This window comes from Symphalangus syndactylus, chromosome 1, assembly GCF_028878055.3.
Source record: "Symphalangus syndactylus isolate Jambi chromosome 1, NHGRI_mSymSyn1-v2.1_pri, whole genome shotgun sequence".
Classification (NCBI taxonomy): Eukaryota; Metazoa; Chordata; class Mammalia; order Primates; family Hylobatidae; genus Symphalangus; species Symphalangus syndactylus.
Window position 1 is genome coordinate 108,732,040 of NC_072423.2, and position 19,865 is coordinate 108,751,904.

Genomic DNA, 19,865 nt, shown 5'->3' on the forward strand with positions numbered 1-19,865 from the left:
AGGGTTCAGTGTGGGAGGCCTTGCCCGTGAACTGTTCTGGAAGGCAAGCTGCAGGGCTGCATAGCACTCCATTTTCCACTGTGAGTGCTGGGGGGACAGTAGTTAGCAGATGACATAGGCCCAGTCCTCAGGGTGAGCACAGGAAGATGAATGAGAAAACCCTTCAATTCTGTGTATGCTGGGCTCTCTGGGGATGAGAAACTCAGGGGTTGGGGGGCACAGAGGAGGCCTCAATGCAGGCTAGTGAGGGTGGGGAGCAAGATAGTAAACGGAGCTGAAGCTGGGGCCAGATGCCAGGTAGGCCACACAGTTCATCATCATGTCTCTCAGCAACCCCAGCCCAAAAAGCTGGCCTCCTTTCCGATCTTCCCAGCCAAAGCCCCTGGACAAGCTGATTGGAGCAACCAGAGTCAGATGCTCATCCCTGACTCATCACAGTGGCCTGGAAGATGCCACATGTTGACTGGTTGGTAGCAGCAGGCAGGTACTGGTACCAGTAAGGCAAGGCTGCTGGATATAGACACAGAAGGTCATTAGGACATGGGAAGTTCCTCACCAGGCTCTGGCCCTCTTTCAACTTCTGGGCCTTTGCACATGCAATGCCCTCTTCTCAGAAAACCTTTCTGGCTGGGACTAGTGAGTGGCTCACACCTGTAATCCCAACGCTTTGGGAGTCCGAGGCGGGCGGATCACCTGAGGTCGGGAGTTCGAGATCAGACTGACCAACACGGAGAAACCCCGTCTCTACTAAAAATACAAAATTAGCCAGGCATGGTGGCGCATGCCTGTAATCCTAGCCACTCGGGAGGCGGAGGCAGGAGAATCGCTTGAACCCAGAAGGCGGAGGTTGCAGTGAGCCGAGATCGCGCCATTGCACTCCAGCCTGGGCAACAAGAGCGAAACTCCATCTCAAATTTAAAAAAAAAAACAAAAAAAACAAAAAAAGAAAGAAAGAAAACTTTTCCCTCCACTCTGCTGGACTGTTTCATTCTCCCCTCTAGGCTTCCAATCTTCGCCTTCTCCTGGCAGCCCCTCACACTGTCTCGACGGGCTCTCACCACCATACACTCCATCTAGTGGATGAAGGCGGGCCTGAGCCCGTGAGGGCAAAGCCTAGCGGCCATGACCACCCCGAGGTGCCCAGGACCCCACGGGAGGCGCTCAAGAAACGGCCCCTGGGGAAGAGCTGGCGCGCCCACCCACAGGCAGACCCCTTCCTGGGTGCAAACCCGTGTATGCTGGGACCCACTCCTATTCGGAGACCCACCTGGCTTGGGGCGCACAGATCGGGCGCGCGCGCACGATCCGCCCCACCCACAGACCACCGTGATCAGGGCGCACAGACACACACGCGCGTCCTCCCACGCACGCTCAGTCACACGCAGGCCCCCTCTCCTGCTACAGAGGAACGCGTTGGCGTGCGCACGGCGGATCAATCATCACCCTTAGACCCACCCGGACCGAGGCACAGGCTGCGCGCACGCGCGGCCCCGAGTCCCCGCCTCCCAGCCGCGCCTGTCAGGGGCGGGGCGCCGCTGGGGGCGGGTCCTGCGGCACCGCCCGGGAAGCTGCGCGAGGCTCGACAGCCTCCGCCACATCCTCCTCCTCTGTTGGTCCAGCGAGCGGAGCCGGGCCAGGGTCAAGCGGAGGGCTTCGACGGCGCGGACGGAGCGAAGCGCCGAGACATGGCGCACCAGACGGGCATCCACGGTGAGGGCGGATGGCGGGCGGGCAGGGGGCCTCGGTCTCGGCTCTCGGAAGCGCCCCCTCCCCGGCTCTCGGCCCCTCCCTCCACCCCGCACCAGCCGGGAGAAAGCTTCCTGTTCTCTTTTGCAGCCGCGGGTCGCCTGGGGTGGGCACATCTAGGGGAGTACGGACGTGGTGTGCATAGCTAGGAGTGGGTGTACATGTACGTACACAACTGGGGTGGAAGTATCTGTGTGCCTACCTGGAGATGAATGTGGCTGTGTGTGCCCATCTGTATATTTTTGTTCCTTTCCGGGAGTGGGTGTACACGCATGTGCACACGTCTTCCGTGTACAGTCCTGCCTGTGCACCTCTGGATGTGACTCGCTTGTGCACATCTAGGGTCATTCATGCACTGGCACTAGTGGCTGTTTGAATGGACACTGTAGGTCGCATAGGACCTTCTTTAGACATCAGTGTTTCATGGCAGTGTGCACATGTATGTGGGTGTCTGTGTGTGTGCACAGTTGGAGTGCATCTCAGTGTGCATTTGTTGCCAAGGATGCATATACCGCATGTGTCTGACTTGAATGGGCTTGTGTATGTGTGTAAGGAGAAGGCCCTGACCTTTGCTCCTTCCAGGACACTCACTCTCCCCAGGCTAGGGAAAACCCGGAACGGAGACTTCTACGTGGGATGGAGAAAGCTGCCTATCTGACCTTGACCTCTGACCTCCCTCCCATTTTCCACTGTGACTTTCTGAGTCTGCCTCAGTCTGGTTGGAAGATCCCAGCTCCAGGCTGCAGACAGGGAAGAGGTCCAGATATGGGGTTTTGGGGGGATAGTCCTGGCCCTAAAGAATCCAGGCCAGCTCCCACCCCCAGCCCCCATCCCTAGGAAGCTTCACCATCCCCTAGCATCACATCACCCCCCTCCCCCCAGGGGTCCCAGTTTCCTTCTTGGACTGGCTGTGAGAGAAGCAGTGGCTGGGAGCCAGGTGCCCTGACTCTACCTGGGGCTCAGTGTCCTCATCTGTCACTGGCCTGAGAGGGCTGCCTGGCCTGTGGGGAAGGCCCAGGCTGTTTGCCCAGACAGCCTGGCAGATTTGGCCATCAGCCACCCCTCCCACCACACTAGGATCCCCTGCTTGGGGCTGCCACCATCGACCTGCCTGACCACCTGAATCCTGGTGCGGTTGTAGCCACTTGGTGGCGGGCTGCCCTGGGAAGGTTTCCCTGGCCCGGCCAAGGCAGGGGCCTGGGTCAGGGCCAGGGCTCCCAGATGGGCCAGCCTTTCTCCAGGAGGAGCTGGCGGCCGGGCTTCATGACTCAGCCCCACAGGAGGGAACTGCCTCCTGGCCAGCTTCTTCCTTCCCCTTTGTTTGGTCATAGCTGCTGCCTCCTAGCCTCCAGCCCTGGTGGAGGAGATCCCAGGAAGTTAGCCACCCCATACCCCTTCCCTGTTGCCTCACTCCCTCCTTTCCCATAGTGAGACAGACCCACTGAGGGGGTCACTGGGGACTGGGCTGCCCCCAGCCCTCCTTCCACCTGTGAGCACCCCACTCCTTCCCATTTCTGGCCAGGGAGGTTGGCAGCAGAGATCACCCTGGAGGACCAAGTGCCAGCCCTGTCCCGACCATAGGTGTGGATCTGCTGACCTCAGAGCAGGGCAGGAAAGGGACCTGTAACGTGAGGCTCACTGGAGTCGGAGGGAGGGTGTTCATGAATCATTGATAATAGAGGCTCAAGTGTCCCAGGCCTGGCCTCTGGATTATTGATGGTGGCTGGGCAGGCATTGGGGCTGGGGTGGGCAGGGATGTGCCTTTCCCTGCTGGGGTGTCAGTTTGCCCTGGTAACACTAGAAGGGGCCCGTCGGCCTGTCCCTTAGGGGAGCTTCTTGGCCTTCCTTCTGGGAAGGTCTGGGCAGGTAGAAGGGGCAGCTCAGCACAGTCAGCTTGCTGTTACTATCGTAATAAAAGATTAATTGTTATTAATAGAGGCCACCATCGCCAAGCCCTTTCTCCCATTTACCCCTCACCACAGCCCTGCCAAGTTTGGGGCTATTATCTCCATTTTATACACTGAAGTTCAGAGAGGTCAGGGGTCACACAGCTGAGGGAGAGGTGGAGCCCCAGAGGCCAGGCTTGGGGCCTCAGAGACCTGCTTGGGATCTGCCAATGGAAAGTTCTGTCCTGGCCCAGTGGGACGGTGTCCACCTGCCTACAGTTCCATGCCGTGTTTCTCTGAGCCCTAAGGGCCTGCTGAGCTTAGTTGGGGCCCAGCCCACCCAGTGGCCTTGGAGGGTGGTGCATAGCCTGAGGTCTCAGATTAACAGTCACTCTGCAAGGGGAGGCACCTGAGGACATAACCAGAGTTTGTTTTCCTAAAGGCCCCCCCGCCCCTGAGTTGCCCAGTCCTGGCCCTATAAATATTCTCTGACCTCAGGCCTCCAGCTGTGTTCCTGACGGAATTCCCCGGACCCTTGGGCAGCCTCAAGGTCACACTGGCCTAGCCCTGCTCACCCAGGGACTCAAGCAGGGCCCTTCCCCACGTGGACCATGGTGGTTTCCCTGTCCACTAGTAGATCCACCACTTATGGCTCCCTAGCTCTCACCATGGTCCTCACCTCTGCCCTGGGGTCCTTGGTCACTCACTGGCTCTCACCTTCCAGCTCTACAGCCCAATGACCAAGATGGAGTCTCTCTTTTTTTTTTTTCCTGAGTCAGAGTTTCGCTCTTGTTGCCCAGGCTGGAGTGCAATGGTGTGATCTCAGCTCACTGTAACTTCCGCCTTCCGGGTTCAAGCGATTCTCCTGCCTCAGCCTCCCGAGTAGCTGGGATTAAAGGCGCATGCCACCATGCCTGGCTAATTTTTGTATTTTTAGTAGAGACGGGGTTTTGCCATGTTGGCCAAGCTGGTCTTGAACTCCTGACCTCAGGTGATCTGCCTGCCTTGGCCTCCCAAAGTGCTGGGATTACAGGCGAGAGCCACCGCACCTGACCAAGATGGAGTCTCTTAGTGAGTTTCGGGGGGCCACTCCTTCTCCTAGAAGCTGCCCCGACTGCCTGAGGGTTAAGGGCATGTTATCCCCCCACCCCCCACAGGGCTGTGTCTGGGCTGGCTGTGGCTCCTCAGGGTCTCAGGGTTAGACAGCCTGGCTGGAGGGCTGGGACTGGGGCTGCACACATGGGTGTCATGCGTGTCCATGTGCGTCTGTGTATACTTTGATACATCCTGTTGCCTGCACACACGTCTCAGCCAAGCTCTGCACTTGCCTGCCTGTGTGCGTGTTAGCAAGCCAGGGACTATATCTCTGTGTGTGTTTGCGTATCTAAATGTGTGTGTCTATTTGTGTTTGAGCAACTGAGCATGTGTTCATGTATGAGGGTGTTTGAATTTCTGTTCCTCTGTCACACATGCGTGTTGTGTGTTACATTCACACATGCTGGATTGAGCTATGTGTGTGTGAGTGAATGGGCATAGTGGTCATTGCACAGTGGGGGCATTTGTCTGTGTTCCTTTGTCTGTGTATATGACCGTGCTGAGTGTGCCCAGGCCAGCCCAGAGCTCGGCCATCCTAGGGGACGGGGCAGATGGAGGCTATTCACTGTGGCTGGCCTGGCTTATACCAGAGCCTGCCCATCTTCTGGTGGGCTGTCCCATCCCTGCCCACCCCGCCCCATCATCAGACCTATCCCAGCCAGCAGGCCACTCGCCTGCCACCTCTGCTGGCTAAATTTGGGAGCTTGTGTTAGTGGCTGTCTCAGGTTCCCAGTCACATGGGGGGCTGTATTTGACCTGGTTCCCAGCTCAGCCACCAGACCCTGTGGGACAGAGCAGGCCCCATACTCGTCTCTGTCCACTCTGCCCGCTCATCCCCCACCATGTTTCTTGTTCTTATAGCCACAGAGGAGCTGAAGGAATTCTTTGCCAAGGCACGGGCTGGGTCTGTGCGGCTCATCAAGGTTGTGATTGAGGACGGTGAGTGCCCCTCACGGGCCAGGGCATAGGCTTGGGGGTGGACTCTGCTGCCTCTGTGGGTGGGGGAAGGAGGATGTTGGCCCCTGGCCTGCCGGGACCTCAATTTCCCACTCTGGAAATGGGTGTGAGGCCATCCTTACAAAGGAGAGCCTCACAGGGCAGCATCAGAGGTGGGCGCGATTGTCAACTGTTATGCAGAGCGGGAAGCCGAAGCTGGGGTCAGCAAACAGAGCCCTGTCCTGGGATCCTGCCACCTCCCAGAGGCTGCATGGATATTCAGATGGGCCTGGTCAGGATGCCGAGCTGGGCTAGGCAGAGGGGCAGGGGATAAGTGAATCCAGCACCGCCCCTTGTGGCTGGTGCCACCCGCCCCTATTTGTTTGTGGCCTGGCCTGGCTCAGCTGCTGGCCGAGGGGAGACCTAAGGAGATCCTGCACCCTTCTCTTGGAAGTGCCCCCATGATGGGGAGAAGGGACCAGTGTCTGGCTCATCTGAGAGCAGGATGGGAGGGTTCTAGGCTTGGCTGGACCTTGGCCTCGCCCCTGAGGACCTGGGAGCTGTATAGAGAGCAGTGCTGGGGACACTGGGACTTGAGCTGAGGCCTGAAGTGGGGAGGGTTTGGGGAGGCAGAGGATTAAACTGAGGAGGATTGGGAGGTCAGAGGCCAGAGAACATTTTTTCCCCTTTCCTCCATGCCAACGGACTGTCCCTTTGGGTGAGGGGTACAGACTTTGGGACTGGGGTGGGCCAGGCTCCCCAGAGGTCCTCCCAGCTCTTCTCAGTAGCCATTCAGCAGCGCGCACTTTGGATGGCTGCCCAAATGGGCCTGGTGCTCAGCTGACTTTTCACGCGTTGTGTTGGCTCAAAGCAGGGTCTGCCATTCCAAGTTTTAGGGCTTTGGCTGTGCTTTGCCCAGGGACTCCAAATTCTGATGCCCTCAGAGACTGGGCAGGGGTCACTGTGGCAGGATATTAGTGACGGCTTCCTGGAGTGGCAGGCCACAGCCACCCACCCTTAAAAAGGCAGTTGCATTCATTGACCCCAGTCCTCGGCCTTCCCTGTTGCCTCCCAGACAAGATGTCCCTGCAAACTGTTTTTTTTTTTTTTCTGAGACGGAGTCTCGCTCTGTCGCCCAGGCTGGAGTGCAGTGGCGCGATCTCGGCTCACTGCAAGCTCTGCCTCTCAGGTTCACGCCATTCTCCTGCTTCAGCCTCCCGAGTAGCTGGGACTACAGGCGATCACCGCTGCGCCCAGCTAATTTTGTATTTTTAGTAGAGATGGGGTTTCACCATGGTGTCGATCTCCTGATCTCGTGATCTGCCCGCCTCGGCCTCCCAAAGTGCTGGGATTACAGGCGTGAGCCACCGCGCCCGGCTGTCCCTGAAGATTGTAAACAGGAGGAATCTCTGGATTGACTTTTATCTCAGTTCTGCATGACAGTTGTTGGGGTACCTGGGAGTGCCCAGGAGGGTCCAGGCCCCCGATGGGCAGCCACTGTCCATCTCCAACTGAGGGTGGCTCCAGTGTGGCCAGAGGGCCTGATTTTTCTAGAGAGGCTGAGAATTCTACTTCTTATGTAAAATTTCCCAGTTTGAAAATGTTAGCAACAAATTAAGCGATGTTGACAGTGCTGTAGGGGCCAACACAGGCCGTGACTACTCAAAGTCACTATGACTGTGATCCCGTCTGAGTTCTGGGTGGGCAGGTGAGGAGGCCGAGGCCTCAGAGGGCCTGGTCTGTTGGGGCGTCCAGGCATCGGGGCCCCTGCCCCCATCAGGAGAGTCTGGTGGACTGACACTGGGACCCCCAGCCAGGCTGACTGCCCCTTTGCCCCAGTTATTGCTCCACGCTAGACCTGTGTATACCCAGGCTGGTGTCTGGTGCCCAGATGAGGTCCCAGTCTACAAGTGCAGCTGGATGCCCCATTCAGCCAAGGAGCTGGCAGGCCTGTAGTGCCTAGGCACTTAAATGGTGGCTGCTTTGGATCTGTGACATTTTCTTTCTTTCTTTCTTTTTTTTTTGAGACGGAGTTTTGCTCTTGTTGCCCAGGCTGGAGTGCAATGGCGCGATCTCCGGCTCACCACAACCTCCGCCTCCTGGGTTCAAGCGATTCTCCCACCTCAGCCTCCCGAGCAGCTGGGATTACAAGCCACTACACCCAGCTAATTTTGTATTTTTAGTAGAGACGGGGTTTCTCCATGTTGGTCAGGGTGGTCTAGAACTCCCAACCTCAGGTGATCCGCCGGCCTCTGCCTCCCAAAGTGCTGAGATTATAGGCGTGAGCTTCCGCGCCCGGCAAGGATCTGTGACATTTTCGAGGGGACTGCAGCTGGCAGGTAGCCGCAGGATGTCTGTTTATGCAAGGTCTGGTAAGAGCCCCTGCTCCTCCTTCCCAGAGGCTTTTGCCCCTGCAGGTCCCTGTGGCCTGGGGCTGTGACCTGCCCCTCAGCACATTTGTCCTGAGGGGGGTCTGCTGCAGTTCTTCTGCTGGAGCCCCAGGGGAGGAGGCGAGCAGGAGGCAGTTTCGTGGGGACTGTGGGCTGAGCAGCTGTGCGGTGGAGGTGGGGTCCAAGGGAGCACCCAGGGGTGTGGTGTCTGTGAGGGGCTGACGGCTGTGTGTCTTTGTGTGGCTGTTTCTGTTGGTGACCTGTGCACATTGTGTGTGTGTGTGGGGGTGTGCACGGGTGTGCACGCGCTGGGGATGTGCAGGGGGGCAGCCCCAAGGTGGCAGCTTTGTGCCTTCCCTTGCTCACTCATTCAGCCACACAGCCTCATACTTCTGGGACCTGGGGGCTCCAGGGAAGGTGAGGGGCAGCCGGCGGCTCTGAGCCAGCTGGGCAGCCACGGCGAGGCTGGAGTTCTGCAGTGGGAGGTGCAGTGGGAGCTGGGAGTGGCTGCTTACCCAGCCTCTGCCCCCAGAGCAGCTCGTGCTGGGTGCCTCGCAGGAGCCAGCGGGCCGCTGGGACCAGGACTATGACAGGGCTGTGCTGCCACTGCTGGACGCCCAGCAGCCCTGCTACCTGCTCTACCGCCTCGACTCACAGAATGCTCAGGGCTTCGAATGGCTCTTCCTCGCCTGGTCGCCTGATAACTCCCCCGTGAGTCCTGGGCCAGTGGGGAGTGAGGAGGGGGAGCTGGGGCTGAGCCAGACAACAAGGCCTTGCCCTGGGGGATCTAAGAGGGGACACAGGCCTGCCCCTGGAGGGTGGAGGAAGAGCTGTCAGGCCCTGCCCGAGGGAGTCTGAGAGAGGGTCAAGGCCCTGTGCCCACAGCCTGGGTACCTCTCGTTCTCCAGGCATCAGCCTGGCTCTGGAGGCTGTGATCAGGCTGGACGAGGGCTCCCCCTGCTAGCTGGGGCCACCTGCTGCGCCCTGGCCCCGGGCTGGCCCTCTGCCAGGTGTGCCAGCACAATGAGCCCACCGGGTTCCTCCAGAGGCACCTGTCTGTTCCGGGAGAGGCAGCCCTGCCCAGAGGCCTCTCATGGTTTGGCCCTTGCCCTTCAGGTGCGGCTGAAGATGCTGTATGCGGCCACACGGGCCACAGTGAAAAAGGAATTTGGAGGTGGCCACATCAAGGATGAGCTCTTCGGGACTGTGAAGGTAACCCTAAGCCAGGACTTACCAGGACACAATCCTGGGCCCACAGAGAGGGGTCACTGTGCAGGGTCAGAGAGCAAGCTAGTGCCAGCCTCGGGAGGAAGATGGGGGCGCTGGGGGAGTCTAAGGGCTGCAAGCTGGCGTGCTTGGTGGGCCTCCTCTAGCCCATCCCCAGGTGCCCATTTATGGCTCTGCATTCACCCCCACCCCTGCAGGACGACCTCTCTTTTGCTGGGTACCAGAAACACCTGTCATCCTGTGCGGCACCTGCCCCGCTGACCTCCGCCGAGAGAGAGCTCCAGCAGATCCGCATTAATGAGGTGGGTGGGGAGCAGAGGCCCCAGCCTTGAGCCCTCAGGGTCCCATCGGCCCAGTGGCAGCCTGTGCTGCCTGGGAGCCACACCCTGCTTTGGGCCAATGAGGGCCTCCCTTACCATTCCCCTACCCACAGGTGAAGACAGAGATCAGTGTGGAAAGCAAGCACCAGACCCTGCAGGGCCTCGCCTTCCCCCTGCAGCCTGAGGCCCAGCGGGCACTCCAGCAGCTCAAGCAGAAGATGGTCAACTACATCCAGATGGTGGGTGCCTGCTCCCTACCCTGGGACACGCTGCCACCACCCCTACTCCTGCCCATGCACATGCGCAGATGTACATGGAGTCCCCACCCCACCAGCCTGCAGTCTGTCCCCCTCAGCTTGTCCATGTGCTCTTGGGAACACATGGTCCACCCCACCTCTTCCTGATCCCTACCTGTTCTGCCTCGGGCGCAGCCACTATGTGCACATAGATGCACTCTGGTCCCTTGTCCCCAGGCCCTGCTTATACACAGGTACACCTGTGAGCACACTGCCCCATTCTGCCCTCCACCCATAGCCCTGGGGTCACACTGACCCCTCAGCCCTGAGGCCCTTCCTGTCACAGATTCCCTCTGTTGTCTCCTTGGCCACCCCGTTTCCCTAGGCGGGGTCCTTCTGCCCTGGCCGTTCTGGCTGCCCCTTTCAAGCAAAACGACTCCTCCCTTCCAAGATGCTTCTGCCAGAGGCCTTGCCTCTGAGGATGGGCTGGCCCAGTGACAGTATCTCCCTGAGGCTGAGACCCTCCACACCATCCTGTCCCAGGAGTCACTACCGTTTACTACCCTTGGTGGGAGTTCCTTCTCTAGCACAACCTTCAAAGGGGCAGAGTTTGGGCTGGGCCCAGGACTGGCCTCTTCAGAGGGACCCCCATGGAGGGATGGCCATTGCAGAGGAGTCTTGGGAGAGGGAGGTCACATCAGGCTCCTGCCCACCAGCTAATCCTGTTTGAGGGCTTCTTGGGGAGAGGGGCCTGGGCCCGCCCCAACCTGGTGCTCTCCCATCTTCCCTTGGCCCTGGGCAGAAGCTGGACCTAGAGCGGGAAACCATCGAGCTGGTGCACACAGAGCCCACGGATGTGGCCCAGCTGCCCTCCCGGGTGCCCCGAGATGCTGCCCGCTACCACTTCTTCCTCTACAAGCACACCCATGAGGGCGACCCCCTTGAGTCTGTAGGTGAGTGGCCATGGCAGGGCCACCAAGCCTGTGGCTGGGTGGGAGCAGGGCTGGTCTGCAGTGGGGCGGGCCCGCTCTGGGTGCGAAGGTCAGCAGGTTTCCCAGGCTTCCCAGACTCACCTCCCGCCCCCCCCACAGTGTTCATCTACTCCATGCCGGGGTACAAGTGCAGCATCAAGGAGCGCATGCTCTACTCCAGCTGCAAGAGCCGCCTCCTCGACTCTGTGGAGCAGGACTTCCATCTGGAGATCGCCAAGAAAGTAGGCGCCCTCCCCAGGGCCTCGCCTCCCCAGGCCCTATCACCCCAATCTCCATGTGGGGCGCTGGGGTCCTGAGATGACAGCAGAGCAGGAATCGTTGCTGCCGTGTTGATTACAGGGCATCTGAGGCCCAAGGGGCGACATGCATGGCCCAAGGCTGCCCAGCTGATTGGCGGCTCAGAAAAGTCCAAGTCCTGGCTACCATGTCATGTCCTTTCCCTGGGCCTGGAGACATGGAGGAGGTGACCCCGGCGAGCAGAGTCCAAGGCATGCAGGGCAGCAGGCCCTAAGCTCTTGTTTTCCTGGGGGTGGCATTCCAGGTGGGGATTCAAGGGGAGACCCCAGGAGACCCCAGGGCTAGGATGTGAGATCAAGGGGTGCCCCAGGAGTGGGGGCTACCAGGGGTGGTGTGTGTCAGAGCCCCTCCCACTGGGGTGACCACTGCCTTGCCCCATGCAGATTGAGATTGGCGATGGGACAGAGCTGACGGCAGAGTTCCTCTACGACGAGGTGCACCCCAAGCAACATGCCTTCAAGCAGGCCTTCGCCAAGCCCAAGGGCCCAGGGGGCAAGCGGGGCCATAAGCGCCTCATCCGCGGCCCGGGTGAAAATGGGGATGACAGCTAGGAGGCTGGAGCAGGGCCGGCCGCGTGTGGACTGTGGGGCTGCCTGCCTTCCGCTCCCTGCCACCATCCTCCTTCCTGGGCTCCAGGAAAGTGTTTCTGGGAGGGCAGGAGGGCTGGCAGCTGAACGCACTTGCAGCGTCCGAGGGCCACCGGGCTGGCATTTTGTGACCCTTCCCTGTTGCTGTCCCTGCATCTCATCTGTGTGCCCAGGGTGTCCAGGGACCCTGCCTGGCTGGCTTAAGGGGGCTGGGTCAGGGGCCTGGAATGAACCTGGCCTCCCGGGGAGCTGAGACTAGGGTCCCAGCACAGCCCAGAAGCCTTTGGCCACAAGAGGTGGGGTCAGTCAGGGCTGGGGCAGGGGTCACTGCAGTTTGGGATGGTTGAATGCTGTATTTTCTAAAGAATCAAATATTTTTAAATCAAGACTTGTGCTTGGCCCTGAGAGACCGTCTCTGGCCCTGGGAATTGGGCAGTCTTGTGCATATAACTGTCCTTTCCTAACAGGGAAGAGGGGACTGCCGGCCTGCAAGGTGGAGCCCCAGCACTCCGCCGCCAGGTGTGTGGGAGAGGCTGTGCCTGTGAGGGGGGGTGCAGCCTCACTCAGGTCTCCCAGTCAATAGGAGCCCTGCTGGAGAGGCAGGTGCGCCTCCACTGTGACATGAGGGATCTGCGTATGGTCATTTGCTGAGGCTGCCGTAACAAATTACCACCAACTAAGTGGCTTAGAAGAAACCCAAGTGTATTCTCTTACAGTTCTGGAGGCTGAAAGACTGAGATGGGTCTCACAGGGCCAAAATTAAGGTGTTGGCAGGGCTGGCTCTGTCTGGGCCCCTCGGAAGAACCCATCTCCTGGCCTTTTCTGGCTGCATTCCTTGGCTTGGGGCCCCTTCCTCCACCTTCAAAGCCAGAGGTGATAATCTCTGATTCTGCTTCCCTGGGCCTCTGGGCTCTTGTGGCCTTTTGTAGTCGAATCTCCCTCTGTCTCCATTTCATAAGGGACATTGTAATTGCATTCACCCTCCCCGACCCCACCACCTACCCCCCTCAAGATGGGTAACTTAATCACATCTGCGAAGTCCTTTTTGCCACACTCTATGTGGGGCGTTGGGGTCACGTGTTTGCAGGTTTGGGGAATTAGGACAAGGATCTCTAAGAGGGGCTTTATGCAGCCTCCCACATGGGATAAGGGCTCCTCCTCGAAGGCTTCCCAGCCTCCCTGGGCTGAGGCCAGGACAAGTTTTTCTGTGGACATCGGTGTTGGTGTCTCCAAGCTGAGTGTGTCCACGTGCATGGGTCTGTACATGTGTGTGCAGACCCCTCTGTCAGCTTACTGGCCTGTCTGGTTTTCTGCCTCCAAGGAAGGCAGGGCCACTGCTGGGTATGGGGATCTGGGTCCCTGGTCTAAGGGACTCTGGGAAAGTCTCGGGCTTGGGGCTCCACAGGAGCCCGAGCTTTGGTGTATGCCTCTGAGGTGGATGGAGGGAGTGAATGCAGGTGCCTTCCACCCCAGGCAGGCAGGAGTGGAAGCATGGGGTTGATGCCTGCAGCCCAGCTACTGAGTGGGCACTGCTCTCCCTCCTGGCTCAGGGCAGCATTCTATCCCTGGCACCTTTCTGAGCCCCTGCTCAAGCCCCTAGAATTGTAGAGAGGAGAGCCAGACCCTAGCTAGGACCCAGAGGAGGCTTGTCCTTGCCCAACCTAAATACTCCCAGGTGGGCAGGAAGACAACGCCATCGCCCCCTGCTGCTGAGCCACCCGGATGCCTGGCACTTTGGAGGCTGCCTGCCATGATACCACCCAGAGTGGGCCTGGGGGGAGCAGGCTGGCAGATGTGCAGCCTGCCTCCTCCCAGCAGCAACCATTCATTCATTCAGCCTTCACTCAGAAATACCCTGTCTGTGCCTGCCCAGAGCTGACTGCTGGGTACACATAATTCAGCAGATATCAAGGACTTACCATGTGCTGGGCACTGTGCTGGATCCTGGGGATGCAGATAAAAGATCACTGCCCTCAAGAAGCTGACATTCCAGCAGGGGAATAAGACAATATACAATAAACCATGAAAGATCAATGATCTGGTGTGCTAGCAGTTAAAAAATGTTAGGACAAAGAGAAACACAGAGCAGGCAAAGGAGCTCAGGAGTGCCAGATCTGGGGTGGGAGGTTTGTAAGAAGGCCGGATGGCCCTATTGAGAGGGTAACATGGGAGCAGAGACGTAATGGAGGCGAAGGAGGGGTCATGTGAGACTTGGGAGAGTTTCCAGGCTGAGGGAACAGCACATCCCAAGGCCCTGAGGCAGGAGAATGCTACTCAGTCAACCGCAAGCAGGCCAGTGGGTCTGGAGAACACTCAGGGGAACAGCGGGAGGCAAGTCCCATAGGGCCTTGTTGGCCATCTGTGGACTGTGGCTTTGACTCCAGAGTCAGCCAGGGAGGGATCTGAGCAGAGGAGGGACCCAGTGTGACTTAGGTTTGAACAGGTCCCTCCAGGGGCTGGATGTGACCAGCCCCTGGAGGGTGGAGAGCAGGGCAGGACAGCCAGAAGGGCGGTGGCACCTGCATGGGTCTAGGAGAGAGGGTGGGGCTGGTGGACATGGGGGCGGTGGGCTGCGGGCACACCCTTCAGCGTGGTGGACCCAGCAGAACTTGCTGAGGGGCCCGGGGTCACCCGAGGCTTTGGGCCTGAGGAATCTGAGTCTTGTCACCTAGGTCAGAAGGAGTGTGGGAAGAACTGACGGGGAGGACTGGCTGGGGGCCCCGCTGGGCCAGCGCACACCTGGCCTCTAGGAGCCCCATCTGGAGTGATGTGGTGTGTGCTCTGATGGGGCCCCAGGGGTTTTGGGAATGCGGAGGAGGAGGTCTTGTTTCCGGAAGAGGTTGCAAGGCTGTGGTGAAGGCAGGTGCAGCCCAGCCTCCCACTCAAGCTACACCCTGGCCCTCCATGCACGAGGCCCTGCAGAACCCTGGAGATGGTGCCCACAAGGGCAGGAAAGGACAAGTCGGTAGCCGCTGTCCTGAGGGTACCAGCTGTGGTGCGGGAGCCAAGACCTGAGAGTGGAAGAGTCCTCTTCGAATGGGGAGTGCCCAGAAAGGTGTACCCACTAGAGGTGCTACCCTGAATTCCCATCTCTGCCTGCTCTCTGCCTGAGCTCTGGGCCTTAGCTCCTCCCTGGGTTTGGTAGGGGACAGGTGTGAGGCCCTCATGGGATGTAGGCTGTCTGAGAGGGGAGTGGAAAGAGGAAGGGGTGAAGGAGCTGTCTGCCACTTGACTATGCAAATGGCCTTGGACTCATGGGACCCTGTCCTCCTCACTGTGGGCAGGGTGGAGTGGAGGGGGAGCTACTAGGCTGGTATAAAAGTCTTACTTCCTCTATTCTCTGAGCCGCTGCTGCCCCCGTGGGAAGGGACCTCGAGTGTGAAGCATCCTTCCCTGCAGCTGCTGTCCAGTCTGCCCGCCAGACCCTCTGGAGAAGCCCCTGCCCCCCAGCATGGTAGGACAACAGCTCTCAGTCCCCTGGGGAAGGGGATATCCTGGGAAGGGGTGGGGAAAGAGGTGGGCTTGGCAGCTGCAAGCAAGAGTGACGGGTTGTCACCCATATGGCCCTGGGGACACTCGCTGAATCCTGAAGACTTCAGAGCTGAAGCCCTCTTCTTTTTTATTTTATTTTTTTTTGAGACGGAGTTTTGCTCTTGTTGCCCAGGCTGGAGTGCAGTGGCTTGATCTCCGCTCACTGCAATCTCCACCTCCCGGGTTCAAGCGATTCTCCTGCCTCAGCCTCCCAAGTAGCTGGGATTACAGGCTTGTGCCACCATGCCCGGCTAATTTTGTATTTTTAGTAGAGCCAGGGTTTCTCCATGTTGGTCAGGCTGATCTTGAACTCCCGACCTCAGGTGATCCACCCACTTCGGCCTCCCAAACTGCTGGGATTACAGGTGTGAGACACCGTGCCCGGCCACTGAAGCCCTCTTCTGAGCAATGAGACGCAAACCCCCAGAGGGGACGAGGAGGCTGAGGCACTGATGGAGCTGGGGCTGGAGCCTGGGTTTGGGTCTCACTGGGCCTGTAGCTTGGGGCTGGCTCTGTGTGGCACTTTGCTGGCCACCCCTCTCTCCATCTGTTCTGACCCATAAGGCAAGGGCTCTCGGGCTAGGTGAGGCAGGCAGAGAGTGATGGAGCTGTGCAGTGCCCACTGGCCAGGGTACCTGGGAGGCAGCCGGCCTGGGCCATAGTGGGAGACTCTCACACCTGCCTGAATCTTGGCCGAAGGGAAAGGAAGGGGTTGTGGGTGGCTGGTGGAGGGCAGAGAGTGGATTTCAGGGCAGCTGGAGGGGAGGGAGCCAGCTGCCACCTTGCTCAGGAGCAGGAAGGGAAAGTTGGGGAGAGACCGGGGGGGCCGTGGGCCACTTTGCCTGGCCTTGTATAGCCAGGGATTGGTTACGGTGAAAGCTCCAGATCATAAGTCCGGATTCTAGGTCTCAGTCCTGGTTCTGAGGCCTAATTCTGAGTCCAAGACTGAGTCTGAGACCGAGTTCAGGTTCCCCACAAGCCATGGAGGATGGGAATGGGGCTTGGCAGCCAGGGAAGAACTTCTGCAGGTAGGGCTTGGAGAGAGGGATTGGAAGACGCTGGAAGATGCCCATAAAGTGGAGTGGATGGAGGTGGAGCTGGGGGCCGGCCACTCACACAGCCCTCCCACCCCCACAGGGTTTCTGCCGCACTGCCCTGCACCCGCTGTGTCTCCTGGTACAGGCCATCGTGCTGGCCATGACCCTGGCCCTGGGTACCTTGCCTGCCTTCCTACCCTGTGAGCTCCAGCCCCACGGCCTGGTGAACTGCAACTGGCTGTTCCTGAAGTCTGTGCCCCACTTCTCCACGGCAGCACCCCGTGGCAACGTCACCAGCCTTTCCTTGTCCTCCAACCGCATCCACCACCTCCATGATTCTGACTTTGCCCACCTGCCTAGCCTGCGGCGTCTCAACCTCAAGTGGAACTGCCCGCCGGTTGGCCTCAGCCCCATGCACTTCCCCTGCCACATGACAATCGAGCCTAGCACCTTCTCGGCTGTGCCCACCCTGGAAGAGCTAAACCTGAGCTACAACAACATCATGACTGTGCCTGCGCTGCCCAAATCCCTCATATTCCTGTCCCTCAGCCATACCAACATCCTGATGCTAGACTCTGCCAGCCTCACCGGCCTGCATGCCCTGCGCTTCCTATTCATGGATGGCAACTGTTATTACAAGAACCCCTGCAGGCAGGCACTGGAGGTGGCCCCAGGTGCCCTCCTTGGCCTGGGCAACCTCACCCACCTGTCACTCAAGTACAACAACCTCACTGTAGTGCCCCGCAACCTGCCTTCCAGCCTGGAGTATCTGCTGTTGTCCTACAATCGCATCGTCAAACTGGCGCCTGAGGACCTGGCCAATCTGACCGCCCTGCGTGTGCTCGATGTGGGCGGAAATTGCCGCCGCTGCGACCACGCTCCCAACCCCTGCATGGAGTGCCCTCGTCACTTTCCCCAGCTACATCCCGATACCTTCAGCCACCTGAGCCGTCTCGAAGGCCTGGTGTTGAAGGACAGTTCTCTCTCCTGGCTGAATGCCAGTTGGTTCCGTGGGCTGGGAAACCTCCGAGTGCTGGACCTGAGTGAGAACTTCCTCTACAAATGCATCACCAAAACCAAGGCCTTCCAGGGCCTAACACAGCTGCGCAAGCTTAACCTGTCCTTCAATTACCAAAAGAGGGTGTCCTTTGCCCACCTGTCTCTGGCCCCTTCCTTCGGGAGCCTGGTTGCACTGAAGGAGCTGGACATGCACGGCATCTTCTTCCGCTCACTCGATGAGACCACGCTCCGGCCGCTGGCCCGCCTGCCCATGCTCCAGACTCTGCATCTGCAGATGAACTTCATCAACCAGGCCCAGCTCGGCATCTTCAGGGCCTTCCCTGGCCTGCGCTATGTGGACCTGTCGGACAACCGCATCAGCGGAGCTTCGAAGCTGACAGCCACCATGGGGGAGGCAGATGGAGGGGAGAAGGTCTGGCTGCATCCCGGGGACCTTGCTCCGGCCCCAGTGGACACTCCCAGCTCTGAAGACTTCAGGCCCAACTGCAGCACCCTCAACTTCACCTTGGATCTGTCACGGAACAACCTGGTGACCGTGCAGCCGGAGATGTTTGCCCAGCTCTCGCACCTGCAGTGCCTGCGCCTGAGCCACAACTGCATCTCGCAGGCAGTCAATGGCTCCCAGTTCCTGCCGCTGACTGATCTGCAGGTGCTAGACCTGTCCCACAATAAGCTGGACCTGTACCACGAGCACTCATTCACGGAGCTACCGCGACTGGAGGCCCTGGACCTCAGCTATAACAGCCAGCCCTTTGGCATGCAGGGCGTGGGCCACAACTTCAGCTTCGTGGCTCACCTGCGTACCCTGCGCCACCTCAGCCTGGCCCACAACAACATCCACAGCCAAGTGTCCCAGCAGCTCTGCAGCACATCGCTGCGGGCCCTGGACTTCAGCGGCAATGCGCTGGGCCATATGTGGGCCGAGGGAGACCTCTATCTGCACTTCTTCCAAGGCCTAAGCGGCTTGATCTGGCTGGACTTGTCCCAGAATCGCCTGCACACCCTCCTGCCCCGCACCCTGCAGAACCTCCCCAAGAGCCTACAGGTGCTGCGTCTCCGTGACAATTACCTGGCCTTCTTTAGGTGGTGGAGCCTCAAATACCTGCCCAAACTGGAAGTCCTTGACCTTGCGGGAAACCAGCTGAAGGCCCTGACCAATGGCAGCCTGCCTGCTGGCACCCGGCTCCGGAGGCTGGACGTCAGCTGCAACAGCATCAGCTTCGTGGCCCCCGGCTTCTTTTCCAAGGCCAAGGAGCTGCGAGAGCTCAACCTCAGCGCCAACGCCCTCAAAACAGTGGACCACTCCTGGTTTGGGCCCCTGGCGAGTGCCCTGAAAACACTAGATGTAAGCGCCAACCCTCTGCACTGCGCCTGTGGGGCGGCCTTTATGGACTTCCTGCTGGAGGTGCAGGCTGCCGTGCCTGGTCTGCCCAGCCGGGTGAAGTGTGGCAGTCCGGGCCAGCTCCAGGGCCTCAGCATCTTTGCGCAGGACCTGCGCCTCTGCCTGGATGAGGCCCTCTCCTGGGACTGTTTCGCCCTCTCGCTGCTGGCTGTGGCTCTGGGCCTGGGTGTGCCCATGCTGCACCACCTCTGTGGCTGGGACCTCTGGTACTGCTTCTACCTGTGCCTGGCCTGGCTTCCCTGGCGGGGTCGGCAAAGTGGGCAAGGTGAGGATGCCCTGCCCTACGATGCCTTCGTGGTCTTCGACAAGACGCAGAGCGCAGTGGCAGACTGGGTGTACAACGAGCTTCGGGGGCAGCTGGAGGAGCGCCGTGGGCGCTGGGCACTCCGCCTGTGCCTGGAGGAGCGTGACTGGCTGCCTGGCAAGACCCTCTTTGAGAACCTGTGGGCCTCGGTCTATGGCAGCCGCAAGATGCTGTTTGTGCTGGCCCACACGGACCGGGTCAGTGGTCTCTTGCGCGCCAGCTTCCTGCTGGCCCAGCAGCGCCTGCTGGAGGACCGCAAGGACGTCGTGGTGCTGGTGATCCTGAGCCCCGACGGCCGCCGCTCCCGCTACGTGCGGCTGCGCCAGCGCCTCTGCCGCCAGAGTGTCCTCCTCTGGCCCCACCAGCCCAGTGGTCAGCGCAGCTTCTGGGCCCAGCTGGGCATGGCCCTGACCAGAGACAACCACCACTTCTATAACCGGAACTTCTGCCAGGGACCCACGGCCGAATAGCCCTGAGCCGGAATCCTGCATGGTGCCACCTCCACACTCACTTCACCTCTGCCTGCCTGGCTCTGACCCTCCCCTGCTTGCCTCCCTCACCCCATACCTGGCACAGAGCAGGCACTCAATAAATGCTACCGAAGGCTAGATGCTAACCCTGAGCTCCCTGGAGGCATGGACAGGAGGAGGGAAGGGAGAATTCTCCAGGCCTCCACGAAGCAGCTCAGGGAAAATTGCCATAAAGACAGGACAGAGGTCTGCAGGGGAGGAAGCTGCTAAGCTCTGTTCTCTGGGGAGTCTGATGATGGTCACTGGATGTGGTCTTGGTCCTTCCAAGGACCCTCTTTTCCAAGCAAGGGCCTCTTTTAGCCCCTCGCAGAATGCCCTGCCCTACCTTT

General features: G+C 59.5%; 2 protein-coding genes across 2 annotated transcripts; both read left to right on the forward strand.

The window, feature by feature from the left end:
* Nucleotides 1-1,117: 1,117 nt before the first annotated feature.
* Nucleotides 1,118-12,098, forward strand: TWF2 (twinfilin actin binding protein 2). The gene is made up of 9 exons (XM_055274857.2): nucleotides 1,118-1,710; nucleotides 5,589-5,666; nucleotides 8,586-8,764; nucleotides 9,170-9,265; nucleotides 9,478-9,582; nucleotides 9,714-9,839; nucleotides 10,639-10,789; nucleotides 10,928-11,049; nucleotides 11,509-12,098. The coding sequence occupies exons 1-9, from the start codon at nucleotides 1,236-1,238 to the stop codon at nucleotides 11,674-11,676; spliced, it is 1,500 nt and encodes a 499-aa protein (XP_055130832.2). The 5' UTR covers nucleotides 1,118-1,235; the 3' UTR covers nucleotides 11,677-12,098.
* Nucleotides 12,099-12,346: 248 nt separating this feature from the next.
* On the forward strand, nucleotides 12,347-19,614 carry TLR9 (toll like receptor 9). Its single transcript, XM_055274779.2, has 2 exons — nucleotides 12,347-15,166; nucleotides 16,381-19,614. Exons 1-2 carry the CDS (start codon nucleotides 15,164-15,166, stop codon nucleotides 19,474-19,476), a joined length of 3,099 nt encoding a protein of 1,032 aa, XP_055130754.2. The 5' UTR covers nucleotides 12,347-15,163; the 3' UTR covers nucleotides 19,477-19,614.
* Nucleotides 19,615-19,865: the final 251 nt, after the last annotated feature.